General features: G+C 44.0%; 1 protein-coding gene across 3 annotated transcripts in view; it reads left to right on the top strand.

The window, feature by feature from the left end:
- Positions 1 to 14,759, top strand: part of cica (capicua transcriptional repressor a) — a 38,281-nt gene that overhangs the window by 5,136 nt on the left and 18,386 nt on the right. For 2 of the 3 annotated variants that reach the window (XM_088404409.1, XM_088404407.1), the window contains exons 2-3: positions 6,735 to 10,265; positions 10,773 to 11,043. In XM_088404409.1, the coding sequence (XP_088260535.1) occupies positions 6,921 to 10,265; positions 10,773 to 11,043 (3,616 nt within the window). In that variant the 5' untranslated portion in view covers positions 6,735 to 6,920. Of the gene's footprint in view, positions 1 to 5,045; positions 5,165 to 6,734; positions 10,266 to 10,772; positions 11,044 to 14,759 lie in introns of those variants that run through there. The other variant, XM_088404408.1, reaches the window with a different exon arrangement.

Below are 14,759 nucleotides of genomic sequence, written 5' to 3'. Positions count from 1 at the left end.
CCCGCGCACACGTGCGACACAAGTGCACTTATTATCCGTCAATGTGTATGACATCGAGTTGTGTTTCCCAACTTGACATATTTTGCATATTTGTTGACACAAGTGACTCAGTGAGATGCGGTAATGTTTGTTGTTTTTCTCAGAGGATAAAGAATATATGCCTGTGTGTATTGTTATATAGTGGGTCACAACATTTGAGAGATTTTAGGGAGGCCACACACACACGCAATATTTGCGTTTAAAAATGTATTTTTTTCGTTTTAGATGGCAGTTATGAAATGAGGCACTTATTTGCAGAGTTCAAAATAAGGGGTTCCTGATAAGACTTTTTTTCTGTGAAATTCACTGTTTTGAATTGTGAAATATAGAATAATACTGAATATTACACCGTGAAAGCTTTTTTTTTTTTTGCACAAAAATCGAAAATTCCACCGAGTTCTCCCATTCTAATGGCTCGTAACCCAGCTATATTTTTTAAATTGTAATAAGTGATTTTTTTCGTTGACATTCACTGTTTTTAAGGTTGAAATAAAAAAATAAAAAACGCTGTTAAAGTTTGTTTTGTGTTTTTCTTAAATAGAGTTATCATCAAAATTTGTGGGGGGAAAAAAAGAGAGATTTGGACCTCGTTTTTTTGCACGATTTACACAGAAATCGAAAATTCCACCAAGTGGTCTCATTCTATTGGCCTGTAAATACAAAAAAATACAAAATTACACCAAGTGTTCCCATTATATTGTCTGTATTTTATTCTTTACGGTCCGTACAGATATGCCATAATTTTTGGCCTAAAGGCCCACTTAAAATCCTTTAATCCAAGGTGTCAGACACATTTTAATCGTGGGCCAAATTGTACTTTCAGTTTCTGTCGGACGTTTTGGCTGTGAAGTCAAATAAATTTTAAGTGTGATCGTCACACGTTTACAGAATAAAAACTGTTCGAAAGGGGGATTAGTAACAAAAAAAAAAATGCTTGTTGTTTCTTAAAAATAAACTTTTTCAAGTTGAAGAACTTGGTATTTATTCAGGAACCTGAAGTCGTAATTAGCATTTCGCAAGTGAGCTTAAAGCACTAAAAATCAACAGTGAGGCTTATAATTAGGTGCGTCTTATGTATGATGTCAAATTGAAGTTGAAAAATGACTTGTTTGCTGGTTAGTTTTTTTTTTCTTTGTTTGTTTTGTTTTTCTTCATGCCTTATAATGATGGTGCGCCTTATAACCCATTTCCGCACATCTAGAAATGTCCTGAAAATATTTCTCGTAATCCTGTGCACCTTATAGTCCTGCAGCGCTATTTTTTCAAATCGTAAAAAGACTTTTGTGTCCATCCCGCATCCCACAAGCGCTGCGAAAAGGCCGCTGCGGGTTTCACACGGGCGAGCGCGAGTTGCATCAGGTTTTTGACGGCGGCGTGTTATCACGGGCCCCATGACTGCGCCACCAGCTGTTGCTCCGCCCCGCCGGCCCTCTCTCACACATGCACTCACTTACTCACACACGCGTTCACTCACTCGCTCACGAACCCTTCCACCTCAGCTGCTACCGCGCCAGGCTCATTCTGCTCCAGCGCAGCGCTAATGTACCTCCGCTTTCGTGTTTATTGTGAGTCAATGCTGACTTTGAGGGACAACCATTTTTTTAAATATATAATATGCAGCTTGCCATCGCTTATTGTTTTATTGTAGTTCTTCTCAAAGGAGGTGGGGCACTGCGATGCAAGGGGGGTCGCTTATAACGCTGGGGAACAGACTTTGTGTTTGCTGTTGAGAAATGTAATTGCACATCCACGCCACTAGGCAGTGCTAGTGAGTTTTCAGTTTTAAAGTGATACAAACAACACTTTTTTTGAAATCACATCATTGATTAGTCATTTTGCCATGTTAAGTGTAGTTGAGCATCCATGCCACTAGGTGGTGCAGGAGTACTGTCGTTATCAGAGCGTGCGGGCATTATAAACCTTTAAACTGGTGCCAACAATATTTTTTTAAATCACATTCTTGATTAAAGACATTTTGCTGTGTGAAGTGTAATTGCACATCCACACCATTAGGTGGTGCAGCGGCAATCATGTCAAAGCTCGCGGGAGTTCTAAACTTTTTAAATTGATGTCAACGACATTTTTTTTTCTGTCCATGCCACTAGGTGGTGCAGTGGCGCTCTCATTGTTCACAACAATTTTTGTAAGTCACATTATTGATTGGATTTAGCCGTATTAATTCTAATTGCACACCCACGCCACTAGGTGATACAGTGACGCAAGAGTGCTGTTAAAAAAAAAATCTAAATCACATGAATAATTAATGTGAATTATAAAAGAAATCAGCACGATTATTAATACATTTTTCTGCATGTTGAAATGCTTAAAATATGTGTATGGTTGATAGTTAAGTTTCCTGATCAATTCACATGGATTATTATTATTGTTTTGTTTTCTGTTTGTTTGGTCTTTTCAGCATGAAACAAGTCAGTTGTTTTTTGTTGTTGTTTTTTTTTCAGTTTCAGACTAATCTGTGAACTGTAAAAAGTTAACATATGTTGATTTTTTTCTTTTGTTAAAGATAAAAAAGGTACAAATTTAGGTATACTTATACAATTTCTATTGATAATCTACAGTGTAGTCACCATGGCGTGTGTGTGTGTGTGTGTGTGTGTGTGTGTGTGTGGGGGGGGGGGGGGGGGGATTTACACAAAATAATTGAGAAGCTATGTTTTATGGGAACAGTTATCGTGTTTTATCTCATTCTCTGTGAGCCACATCATTTTATTTTGTGAGTGTGTGTGTGTTTCCTCTATCCGGACCCCAAACACATGTCTTCTAACTATAACAAAATGAAGCAGTGATGTCACTTTTCCATCCTATGTGTTGTTGGTTTTGGCGCTTTTAACGGCCGTGGTTTTAAAGTGCTCGTCTTGTCTTTCCGCTCGGACTGACCGCTCTCCAACTATTAGCGCTACGCATGGGTGAAATATTTCATTACCGCCTTTAGTGTTTTGTTTTTTTTTTACGCTGCACAGTTTAACTCTTAACTGCACGAAATGAGACGACGAAGGCCCGCGGATCAAAGTTAAATTGCAACAATAGCCCCCCGCCTCCATCCCCGCATTCGTCATGTCAGCTAAATCAACCTGTTGAGCTTTTTTCCCCGAGCAGAAGCACAAGTGTGAGCAGATTAGAACGATTATGACTGGTTCTTTCTGAATGCGAGTGTAGCGAACGTTTGAGAAGTCTAAAATCAATAGCAGGGGCCGTAAACATGAGCAACTGGAAAAAGAGCAGTTAAACATACGTTTTTTTTAATGTAAACCAATTAAAAAGAAAAAAAAAACCACACCCAAGCATTAATGTTTGAGGTAACATTAATGGCAAACGCGAAGTAGCATTGAAAGCTAACTTCAGAATCAAACTTCAGATGCTAACATTGGCGGCAACTTACAAAATTAACATCAGACGTTGAAAGGAAAATACAATATCAGAAGGAAAAATTGGTCTTACTGCAGTGAAAAGATAACACCAGAAGCTAAAATTGTCTTTTTTATGCCTTAGGTTAGAGATAATGTTGGAAGCTAACGTTGAAGCTAATAGAGTTTTGTAGTGCTAACAATGCTAACCATTCCGTAGCTCAAATGTTAGCGATAGCGTTGAAAATATTTTATGGTGCAAAGTTCAGCTGCTAATTTTGAAGCAAATTTTAATCAATTATCAATCAAAATGTCATTTACGGTGATTTCAAACTGAATTTATTCCATTTTGGGATTTTTTTTAAATGGGTCTCAATTGACATCTAGGAGTGTATATATTGTCCAAAGTTAACATCTAAAGCTAGAGTGAAAAGATAACACCAGAAGCTGAAATTGTCATTTTTATGTCTTAGCTTAGAGATAATGTTGGAAGCTAACATTGAAGCTAATAGAGTTTAGTAGTGCTAACAATGCTATCATTCCGTAGCTCAAATGTTAGCGATGTCACTTACGGTGATTTCAAATTGAATTTGTTCCATTTTGGGATTTTTTTGAAATGGGTCTCAATTGACAGCTAGCAGTGAATATATTAGGAATCAGGTGAGAAACTCATCATTTCATACAAGTAAATGATATGTTAGGGTGTAAAGCAGGTGCTATTGTCATGCAAGCATGTGGGAAACATTGCCCCCTGGTGGTAAGATGTCAAAATACTCGATTTGCCTATAGGGTTAGGGTTATTCAATTTGAATATCGCTGAGGATCATCTTGATTAATCGTGGCAGCCAATATCGTAATCACGATTAAAATTCGATTCATTGTGCAGCCTTAGATGCCACTAAAAAACTTTTTGTGTCAAACTTACTGTTGTGCGGAAAACAAATCTTTACATACCTCAATGTCACTCAAATGACCAATTTTCAAACAGTGATTACTAAAGAACGAAATAAAGTAAAATCTTCCTTTCTTTTTCTTGGTTAAAAATGGAATCCATCAATGTCCACACGGTAATACAATCCAATATTCTGTCGGCCTTGAAAAATACGTAAAAATTGGCTGGAACTCTGCTGTTGTCTTCTCAATGCTTGGCACTGAAACAGTTTAAAAAAAAAAACGCGAAAAGACGTCCCTGGCATTGAATGAGTTAAAGCAGTGTTTGTAAGACGAGTGCGATGACACTGAAGTGTTTTTGTATGATAGTTTGCTGCTTTTCTTCTTTCAAGACTAATCCAGCTCCGCGATCGGGACAATTAGAAGCGGTCTCTTCCGAATGTGAATGACGAGCTCCAAATCAATAGGAGATGCGGTCACGCGTGAGCAAGGCCCCAGAAAAGGAGGAATCGAGCAAAAGGGGAAGTTAGGTAACGCTCTTCCACAGGAAATGGAGTTAGTCGGGGCGGATTGACTCCGCTTTGCAATACAGTAAACAGATAAAGGTCGCCACAGAAGAGGAGGAAGGCGTGAGGATGAGGGTGGGTGGAGGGTGTTCAAGACAGAGCGAAAGGGAGGGTTTGAGTATGCGAGCGAACGAGGAATTCCCCCGCCCCTGCTTCCCCGGATAAAATGCAGAGTGTGTGAAAGAGAGCCAGAGCGAGTAGGAAGACTTGCCCGGGCAAACTGCAAAGTGCTCGTCCATGTTTTGACTTCAGCCGCCGCTTCAACGCGTTTAGCCTGTTAGCCGCCTCGTACGGATGCGCCGTCATGTGAGTACGACGTCTTATGTAACACCGTGGCGTGTTATCAAAGTGTCAATGAGTCACATTCATTACTATGTCAATTCATCAATAGGCGCTTGCTTAAACATTAGCCAGAAAGCCAGAAGAGACAACTCGACGCTCGAGTTTTTGTCGAGGGGAGGCCCGCAGGCCAGGAAAGATTTTATCCAAGTGTTATTGCCGAACACTGTTTGTTTGTCCGTGAGGAAGAGAGCGATTAGGTCAAGAGAAAGGCGCCGAATCACGCATCAAAAACACACTTTCCCACTCTTTACAAATCCAAGCACCAAACATCGTCACAAATAAAAGTGCATTCAGTATTTTTCGGACTATAAGCCGCAGCGACAAAAATTCAACAGAAAGTTTATTTTGGTCACGCACAGGCCACACAGCACTGTAAGCCGCAGGTTGTAGCATCAGATATTTATGCAGGAAGATGGGACGTGGATGTTTTTTTACATTTTTGTTTTTATTTAAAACTTTTTTTTCCAAACTGCCTAGTTACAGCAACATGATGCCTTCAACTCAGACTGAACCTGCCCGCATGTTCAGAAATAAGAGCAGCACCATAACCGACACACTCGGATTGTTAGAATACTGCACCGACACAACAGTAGCACGCCTACTGCATTTACTACTGCAAAGTGCCCTCCTGGCGAGTGAACAAACAATTTAAACTCAAAATCTATACTTGATAGCATCTTCTTCCCTTTCCCTTTGTTTACTGTGAGCCCCCTGGTGGCTTGCAAAAATACAAAATGCAATCAAGCCGGACCGGAGTAACAGCTGCTGGGTTAAAAGTAACAGAAAAATCTATCGATTTATAATCCAAAATTTATGGCACATGAGGTCAAGGCAAAACACAAAACTATTATTTCTTTGAATAGCAGATGGATGCATAGTTTATTGTGCCAATATGTTATCTAATGGAACGGCATGTATTTCTTCTGCATATGTCATATTCAGTATGAAATATCAAATCAAAAGAGGTGCAAGTATGCCTGCCGTAATATTTTAACAGGGTTGTTGCAAGTATCAGCAAAACTAATTTAACACTTTTGAACATGAAGAGTACATTTTTTTTTCAAATTAAGAGCAAATGAGTTGGAACATGAAGTTATTCCAGAATTGTGGTATAGTGACTCTTTTGCTATTGTGTTCAGGTCTTTACAGATAAGCATTTTCATTGATGAGGAAATTTTACCATAGACAAGCCAGGACTAAAATTAAATTGTTACACAATCTATCTTGTGAAGTCCATAAAATAACACCCAGAGATACCACAAATGACAAATGCTGATCCAGCACTTAATAAACCAGACGCGGATGGCACAGCACTCTTCGAAGTCTTTTTCATCCCCAAAATGTGTGCACTTGTTTGGCGATACTTGGCTGAAAAAAAATTCACGGGAGGTACATAATTAAAAAGCAGTCAAGAAATGGAAACATATTTGTATTATTATTCAATTCATGTATGGATGAAACTCATCTGGCACATGTTCCTGTTGTTGTGGATGACTGAAAAAATTGTGATAGGCTTTTCATTTGTGTTTTTCAGCATCTTTGGAATAAAACGGTGGCAAGTGAAGAAGTCGCCCGGTCGAGAAGCGATGACAGCAAGGGGACCTGGAAGACATAACTAGAGAGAAAAGAAGAAGGGGTGGGGGGGGGCAGAGGAGAAGCAAGCGGGCTAGAACAACACGGAGACGGTCTTGTCCGGTGTAAGGCCTAGCTTCATGACAAGATGAAGCCAATCAAAAAGCAGGGCCGGCGTTCCCCCCCCTCCACCCGAGCCAAAGGGGGAAAGCGGCGGGGTGCCAGCGAGGCCCCCGAAGGAGGCGAGAAAAGAGATTCCGATGAAAACCGAGACAGGACTGCTCAAGGCCCAGATTGCTTCTCTTTCTTATCTCAGACCGAGTCCTCGGACCCGGTCAGAACCCGGGACTCTTCCGACGGCGAATCGCTCGGCACCGACTCTGGGAAATTGCTAGCACCGTCAGATGACAGATCCGGACATTTAGTGTTGAGCGCTGGGAGTCAAAGCGACAGCAATGCCAGCAGCTGCAGCAACAGCAGCACCCCAAGCGCCAACAGCAGCCCCAACCCCACGTCCAGTCGCAAAACTGCCACCTTCAAGGCCCGCGTTCCCAAGAAAAAGTACACGTCTGAACACTGCTCCATTACTACTGGTGGTCATGACCTTGTCTCCAGGAACTCCCCTCCTCTTCTTCTGAGCAGCGGAGCGCTGAACCAGGGCTCATTCTGTTCAGGTAGTCCCATAAGTGTTGCACACCCCGATGGCAACGATCAAAGTCAAGACCTGATGGGCGACAGCAAAGAACCACTGAGGGACGGTTCTCCCGGACCTCCTATTCTGTCACTGCGAGGGGAGAGGGAAAAACCAGGAGGGGTTGAGATGCTCAGGGATGCAGAGCGAGTGTCGCCCAGCCCTCTGCCCCGCTGCTCGTCCACAGACACGGCCAGTGAGCACTCGGCAGATGTGGAAGTGGCGGCAGATATTTCCTCACGTCCACCCTGCAGTCTCCCCGACGCACTTTCTGATGCCTTGGCCAAGGGACTCAAAAATCAGCGAGTCCTGGCCCGTCAGCTCCTAAGAAGAAGTAATGAAGACGCAGGAGTTGACAGGAGAAACGACGGAACGAGTTCAGACTTGGTATTCTGCGCCGGCGTGGTCCGTAAAGTCAATGGTGAGTTTGGAAGCCTGGAGGTGCAACTGAATGGGGAGAAGACGCTCTTACGTTATCCTTATCGACACATAAGCCCCCCAGGGGTTGTAGACATCATCCTCGATGCACCTCCACCAGGTGTGCACCCTATTCCGCTTGGTACCCGCGTCTGTGTGCCTTTCAGCAACGAGGAAGGCAGCGAAGGCCAGTGGTATCGGGAGGGCGTGGTGACGCAGGTAGATACTCACCCAGCGGTGGCGAATCGCTACCGTGTTCTGTTGTCTGATGAGAAAGCTTCGTCCCTGAACGAAGATGAGGATGACAGGGTCGCAGCCAGTGCTACCCAGGCAGTGTGGGTGTCCAGGCAAACACTCCGGCTCCTGGTCCCGCCTTGGGACCTGGACTTACCATCAAGGGAGACTGAATTAGGCGTTCGAGATAATGAAATGGTGCCAGAAGACAGGGATGAAATGGACGTGGAGCAGGAAGTGTGTCGTCTCAGCCGGGGAATGACGCCGGTAGTTGGGTCCTTGCTGGGGAGGGTGTTCCCATGTATGGTTCCTGTCTCCTCCACGCCAGGACACAGCATTACCTCTCCAGTCACACCGGCATCAGTCCTCAACCTGGCTCCTGGTCGGGAGTGGGACATCGAAAAAGATCTCGGAAGAGAGAGGGATCTCCAAAGAAAGCAGGAAAGAGAAAGGGAGACTATCGCAAAGCAACAGCAGCAACATCATTCATACATACCACTCACCCCCGAGGAAGACATGGAGGTGTCCCGCTTCAACATGGTCCCCATGGGAGCACTAATACCGGGACCCAAACCCATGGCAGTTCCTCAACACCGCCACATTGTCTCTAAACCCCCACCCGGCTATCTCAATCCTCATCTGTCTGTTGTGCAGGGAATCGGTATTCCCTCTGGTCACCTTGCCCTAAACCCTCACCCACCTCCCTCCCCGGTCCTGCTCGGTCTGGACTCAGCTGTCGCAGCCGTGGCAGCTAGTACCGCTGTCATTTCCACTCCCCAGCTACCCCCCCTGCCCCCTATCTCTTCCAGTATGTCCTCCTCCAGAGTGGAGAAAGCCTCAGGAGTCGGCTCCTCCAATGGCGGTGGTGGTTCAGGATCAGGTTCCAACTCCTCCTCATCTTCACGCTCGCGCACCCCTCTGACAGCCGCCCAGCAGAAGTACAAGAAGGGAGACGTGGTGTGCACGCCAACGGGCATCCGCAAGAAGTTCAACGGGAAGCAGTGGAGGAGGCTTTGCTCTCGTGAGGGCTGCTCCAAAGAATCCCAGCGCCGAGGATACTGCTCCAGACACCTCTCCATGAGGACCAAGGAGATGGAAGCCAGCGGAGGGATCCGGGAGCGAGGAGGGGCTAGCAGCACGGGGACCTTGACGCCGTCTGACCTGCGACTAAGTGGTGGGCGAGCCAGCTCCGAGTTTGATTGGGATGAGACTTCCCGCGAAAGCAGTGAGGCCAGCAGCCGCGGAGGAGACTCCCGGCCCCGTCTGGTCCTGCCCTCCCTCCTCCCCCAGGACCTTTCTCGTTTTGACTTTGACGAATGTGAAGCGGCGACCATGCTGGTCTCCTTGGGGGGTTCCCGTTCGGGCACCCCCTCATACTCCCCCATCTCTAACCAGTCCCCCTTCTCCCCTACCCCGTCGCCGTCTCCCTCGCCACACTTTGGTTTCCGTCCGGCAAACTTCAGCCCCATCACCGCCCCCTCCTCGCGGCGTCATCGCCAGCTGAGTGGCACAAAATTGGGCACCCTGGGCACAGAGCGAGAGCGGCACCTCTCTGGTATTGTGCCCACATGTCAGACCAACCTTACTTTCACGGTGCCCATGAGTCCTAGCAAAAGAAAGCTGGAATGCCACCCGCCTCCTCCACTGCCAGCAGTCCACGACTACCAGACCAAACCGGAGCAACAGCAAATGGTAGCTGTGGGGGGAGGGGTCATAGGCGATCTGAATCTTGGGCCAGCTGCCTTCAGAGTCCTTTCCCCCCAGAGTCAACCAACAACACCTTCTTCGCTGAATTTCCCACGACCACGTAGCGCCACCAGCCGGCCCCCATCCTCTGCCGCCTCCACACCGCCGCCCATGCTAGTCTCTCCCACGCCACCCTCTCCTCTACCCCAGGAGCCTTCTCCGCGTCGCATCGTGCCCTTGCGGGATTCTCCGGTCATCGTTCGCAATCCCGACGTCCCCCTTGCCAAGTTCTCAGACGGCCCCCTCGCGAGGCGAGAGAGGAGCCGGTCAAGGGAGCTGAGCCAGGCCCAACATTCGGTCCCTCCAGGCCTGCAGGCACCAGTTCCCATTAACGGAGCCACGACCAATGGCGCTGTTCTCATGCGCAACCCTGCGTCTGCCCTAGTCCTGGTCACGTCCAGCTCGGTAAGAAAAATACAATTTCTTAATTTTGTTCAGATAACTTGAGTTAATTATACCAAGACGTACTTTGTTTCTTTTGTTTACATTGCCAAAAGGTATCAAAATATAAGTTGACTCTTTTTTTTTACCCATGTGCATCTAAACAGTTTATTGAATCTCAAGATGGCATGGCTCAGTGGTAGTGGTTGTCTGCCAATCCAGAGGTTGTGGTTTCGATCCTAGGTCATTGTGACTATGCGGAAGTGTCCTTGAGAAATATACTGAACTTGCAGTTGCTCATAATGCTGCATCATCAATCGGTAAAGGAGTATTCCATTTAAAGCGTTTTGAAGACCTCAGGTTCTACCTGTTTAAGTGAAACATCAAGAGCAAGACTCCATTGTTTGTCTTGATGTGCCCTGACGGTGACGGATAAAATATCCACTTTGTGTGTTGTGACTTTGAATGGCTGGTACCCAATCAAAAATGTGCCCCCACTTCTCATCCAAAGTTTCCACTCCTTCTGCCCAGTCCCTCACCCCAGCCTCAGCAAGCCACCCCGCTCTCTCCAGTTCCTCCACCGCCGGTTCGACGTCAACCACTGCAGGGCCAGCCCTGTCCTCGTCAGGATCCGGGGGAAGGGAGAGAAAACCGGAGGGGCACCAAGAAACCACTGGTGGGGCCTTGCCACAGCCGGTGGCATGCCATCCAACACCCACAGCCCTGTTGCCACTCATTCTACCTGCTGAATCTTCGCACCCTGCTCCACGCAAGCAAATCATCATGGGACGTCCTGGCACAGGTAAGGAATTCTCTTGCTCATTAAAGACATCCAGAGGATAAGGTTTAGGTTCCAGGGGATGATCGTATTACAGAGAGAAGTTACTAGTCTAGTCCCCAGAACATCTACAAGTGCAAGAAGTGTTTCTGATTCCCAATGAGAATTATTTTCTAAAAATAAACTTTGATCCCCTAGAGAAAGTACGTCAAAATTGAATTTCCCAGTCTTTTCCAAGGGATTTTTTTTTGTGTGCCAAGACTAGGTTCTAGTCCGGAGTAGCTCAGGTCCTAGTGTTGCGAAGGAACAGGCCTGAGAAAAGGTATTAGTCCCCAGAGACTGATCTTAGGTCATAGAGCAGCTTGTACTCTTGTATGAAGAGAAAGTATGAACCCAGGGAGAAGGTTGTAATCAAGAAAAAATTGTAGACCAGGAAAGCAGGTCCATTTCCCAAAGAAGGTTGTGGTCCCAGGAAAAGGTTATAGTTCATAGAGAAGGTTTTAGTTAGGAAGGACGATTCTCATCCCAAGAAAGTTACAATTCATAAGAACATTTTAGTCCAGAGAGAGGGTTCTAATCTCATGAGAAGGTACATCCAGAGAGAAGGCTCTAGTGTTGAGAAAGTTCTAATCCAGAGAGTGGACTAGTAATTAGAGGATTTAGTCCAGTTTGAAAATACTTGACTCGAGAGACGGTTCTAGTGTTAAAGGCAGGTAGTCCAGAGTGAACCTTCTCGTACCAAGTGGATATTTTCGTCACAAGAGAAGTTCTTGTCAAGAGAAAAGGCTATGGTCCTTAGACGCTTTTGTCCACAGAGAGAGTTCTGGTATCTACCTTAATTCTCTATCTTATTTTGCATCTGCAGTCTGCATTTGTGGTGTTTCTTTATTGTTTGACTTTACAGTGCTTTCGCTTTGGTCTCATGAAACACGAGGGTGCCTTTTGTTCTCGTGCGTGTATATTTTGGCAACTTGTGATTCTATGGAGGCACATTGTGTGAGATAAGTAAAGGGAGGTGATAATCACATACTGTACAACTGTTGCCGAGGCAACACATCCACTATGGCCAAATGCAGACGTTATAAGTTTGAGGAAGAATGTGATCTTCCATAATTTCCTCATTTTGGGCTTCTTAAGTTGAATTTTGGCATTTTGTGGGGCCGAATTCTAAACACATTATAATAGTAATGATATAGTATTTAACCGGAAAAATATAATTAGCCTAGGTAAGACTAGGTACCGTATTTTTGGGACAGTAAGCTGCAACATCTAGCCACCAAGGGAACAAACCACTGAATTGCAAATGTATGTATCTGTTCAATGTGTCAATTTATGAAACAACTATGAAGTAGAACTGAAAAGATGCAAATCGGTGGCTGTGCTCAAAAAGTTTTAAAATGCTGTATAAATGATGTATAAATATCTTGCATACGTAAAAATTTGAAATTTTTTTTATATATATATATATATATATATATATATATATATATATATATATATATATATATATATATATATATAATATTTCTTTTTTTTTATGAAACGAGGTTACTTGAGGATGAATAGAACGCTTTAAACTATTATTTTAATTATTTCCACCGGTCACTCCACCCTTGCAGCTCATTATTAATAATTATGTAGTTTGTGTTGCATCATTTGCATGCGTGCCGCCATGCATACTTTATGTTTGTGTGCATGTGTGCCAGGGGTGTTGCCCTTTACACCATCGTGCGTGCACGTAAAAGATAAGGAGTGTGAGTGAAACTCTCAAAGGGTGAAAATATTGACATGTCTAGACATGCGGCGCAGAGTGCAACAAGGACGCTCACGCATGGGCGCGCACACGCACAATCCGAGAGGGCACTGAGTCTGTCTGATCACTCAAAAGGGAGCTGTGGTGGTTATACGGCTGGCGCGTTGTCATGGTTACGCGTTGGAAGAATTAGCGCACTAGCTGATTAGCCCGGCGCTCACGCCCTCGCATACATCCTTCGCACGGCCGCCAGCCACCTGCCTTTGTAGCGTAGCGTCGCCTCCGCTATGCCTGCAGGAAAAAACAACAACAAAAAAACACATATACAGTACGAGCAAACCCCATGTGTGAAGTCCTCAGTAGAACTGACGCAAATTATGAAAGAAAATTGTACAGGATACTAAAAGCCAACATTTTCAATCCAGCTAGATCATTTGAGGTTCAATAGTTTATGCTAACATAAGCGTGTTCCTTTTTACTTCCTCAAGATAATCAGTTTGATTGTCTTTTACCTATTACGTCACAGATGTCAGATGATGCTAATGCTAACTTAGCATTGGCAGGTTGTGGAAAAGCAAAGCTAGGTAGTTGCGGGCAATGATGCTAACAGTTAAATGTTTTGAAGATCATAAATTTTGGCCTGAAAAGAAAGTTTTTTTTCCCCTATAATCGTAATAATAAAATACATAGTGGTCTAAAATCCAACAGCTTAATGCTAACGTAACATGATCCTTTTTACTTTCTTGACATGATCAAGTGTGATTAAATTTTAACTGTTTCGTGATGCTAATGCTAACTTAGCATTGGCATATGGTGTTTTTTCTTTCAAAAAATCAAAATAACTTGGTCTAAAGTCCAATATCTTAATGCTGTAGCGTGATCTTACTTTCCTAAAGGTGATCCCATCGGATAGTGTTTTAGCTGTTTTATAATAGATGACAGGAGAAGCTAATACCAATGCTAACCTATTATCTGCAGGTGCAGTAAAATGAACGCTAGTTAATTGAGGCTAATGATGCTAATAATAAATAGCAAATAATAAAGAGGTTGAGTATCACGGCCAATTTTTTCATCTTGCAAAAAAAAAAACAATTTTCACAGTCAGTGTTTGTTTAAAAATAAATAAATACATAAATAAAAAAAAAATCTTCGATGTCAACTATAATAATATTGCTTTGGCGCCATCTGGTGGCCTCCTGCTGCCAAGTTGAACTGCAAAGAGTTTGTTTTTAAATTTTCCATAGCCTTGTCTAATAGGATAAAAAGAATTTTGCTGCCATACTCAAAGGAGTGCTTGAGTACCCGCAATGAACCGCGCTACGCTATATACATATAAAAACAAACAGGAGGCGGCGGAGGCCCCCGCGGCTGAGATTCCTCTTCCATCTAAATATAGAGCAGCCGCATTGGCATCAGCAGGAAGTGAGGCGGGTGGCGCTGAGGCGGCGGGAGTGACAACTCTGCGGCGGCACCGCTTCACCTCAACGTGTTAGCTCGTACCGTTGTTTTGTTTTAACGCCCGTGTCGAAATCTCGCCGTGATACATTTTGCCAAACGGCAATCGGGGATTTTTCGTGGGAGCTGAAAAAAATTCCTTAAAAGGATGGAAAAATCGACATTGGTTTGATTTCCGTCAGAAATTTGGATCTGGCTGGTACTGACTTCTGTGGCAGATCGAAATCGATTTTTTGATGCAGATTCCGATAGATAAGCAATTGAAAAATATTTTTTGGGGGTCAATTAGCCAATAACTTTTGTCCGTTATTCCAAAAATTAAGAATTACTGGAAAAAGGAAAACGATAATTTTACAATTCATGAGTATTTACCTTTGACAATGGTGACAAAAATCAGCAAAAAAAAAAAAACCTCTCATGTCGTAATTGGTCGGGACCAAATGATGTGCAAGAAAAGAAAAAAGTTGGAATATTACAAGAATGAAGGAAAAAAAGGGGGAAAATATGCAAAAATGTCATAATTTACAATAAT

This window comes from Hippichthys cyanospilos, chromosome 21 (assembly GCF_059441005.1).
Source record: "Hippichthys cyanospilos isolate Australia breed blue-spotted pipefish chromosome 21, RoL_Hcya_1.0, whole genome shotgun sequence".
Lineage (NCBI taxonomy): Eukaryota > Metazoa > Chordata > Actinopteri > Syngnathiformes > Syngnathidae > Hippichthys > Hippichthys cyanospilos.
Note: the sequence above shows the minus strand (reverse complement) of the source record. Positions and strands in the feature narration are given on the sequence as shown.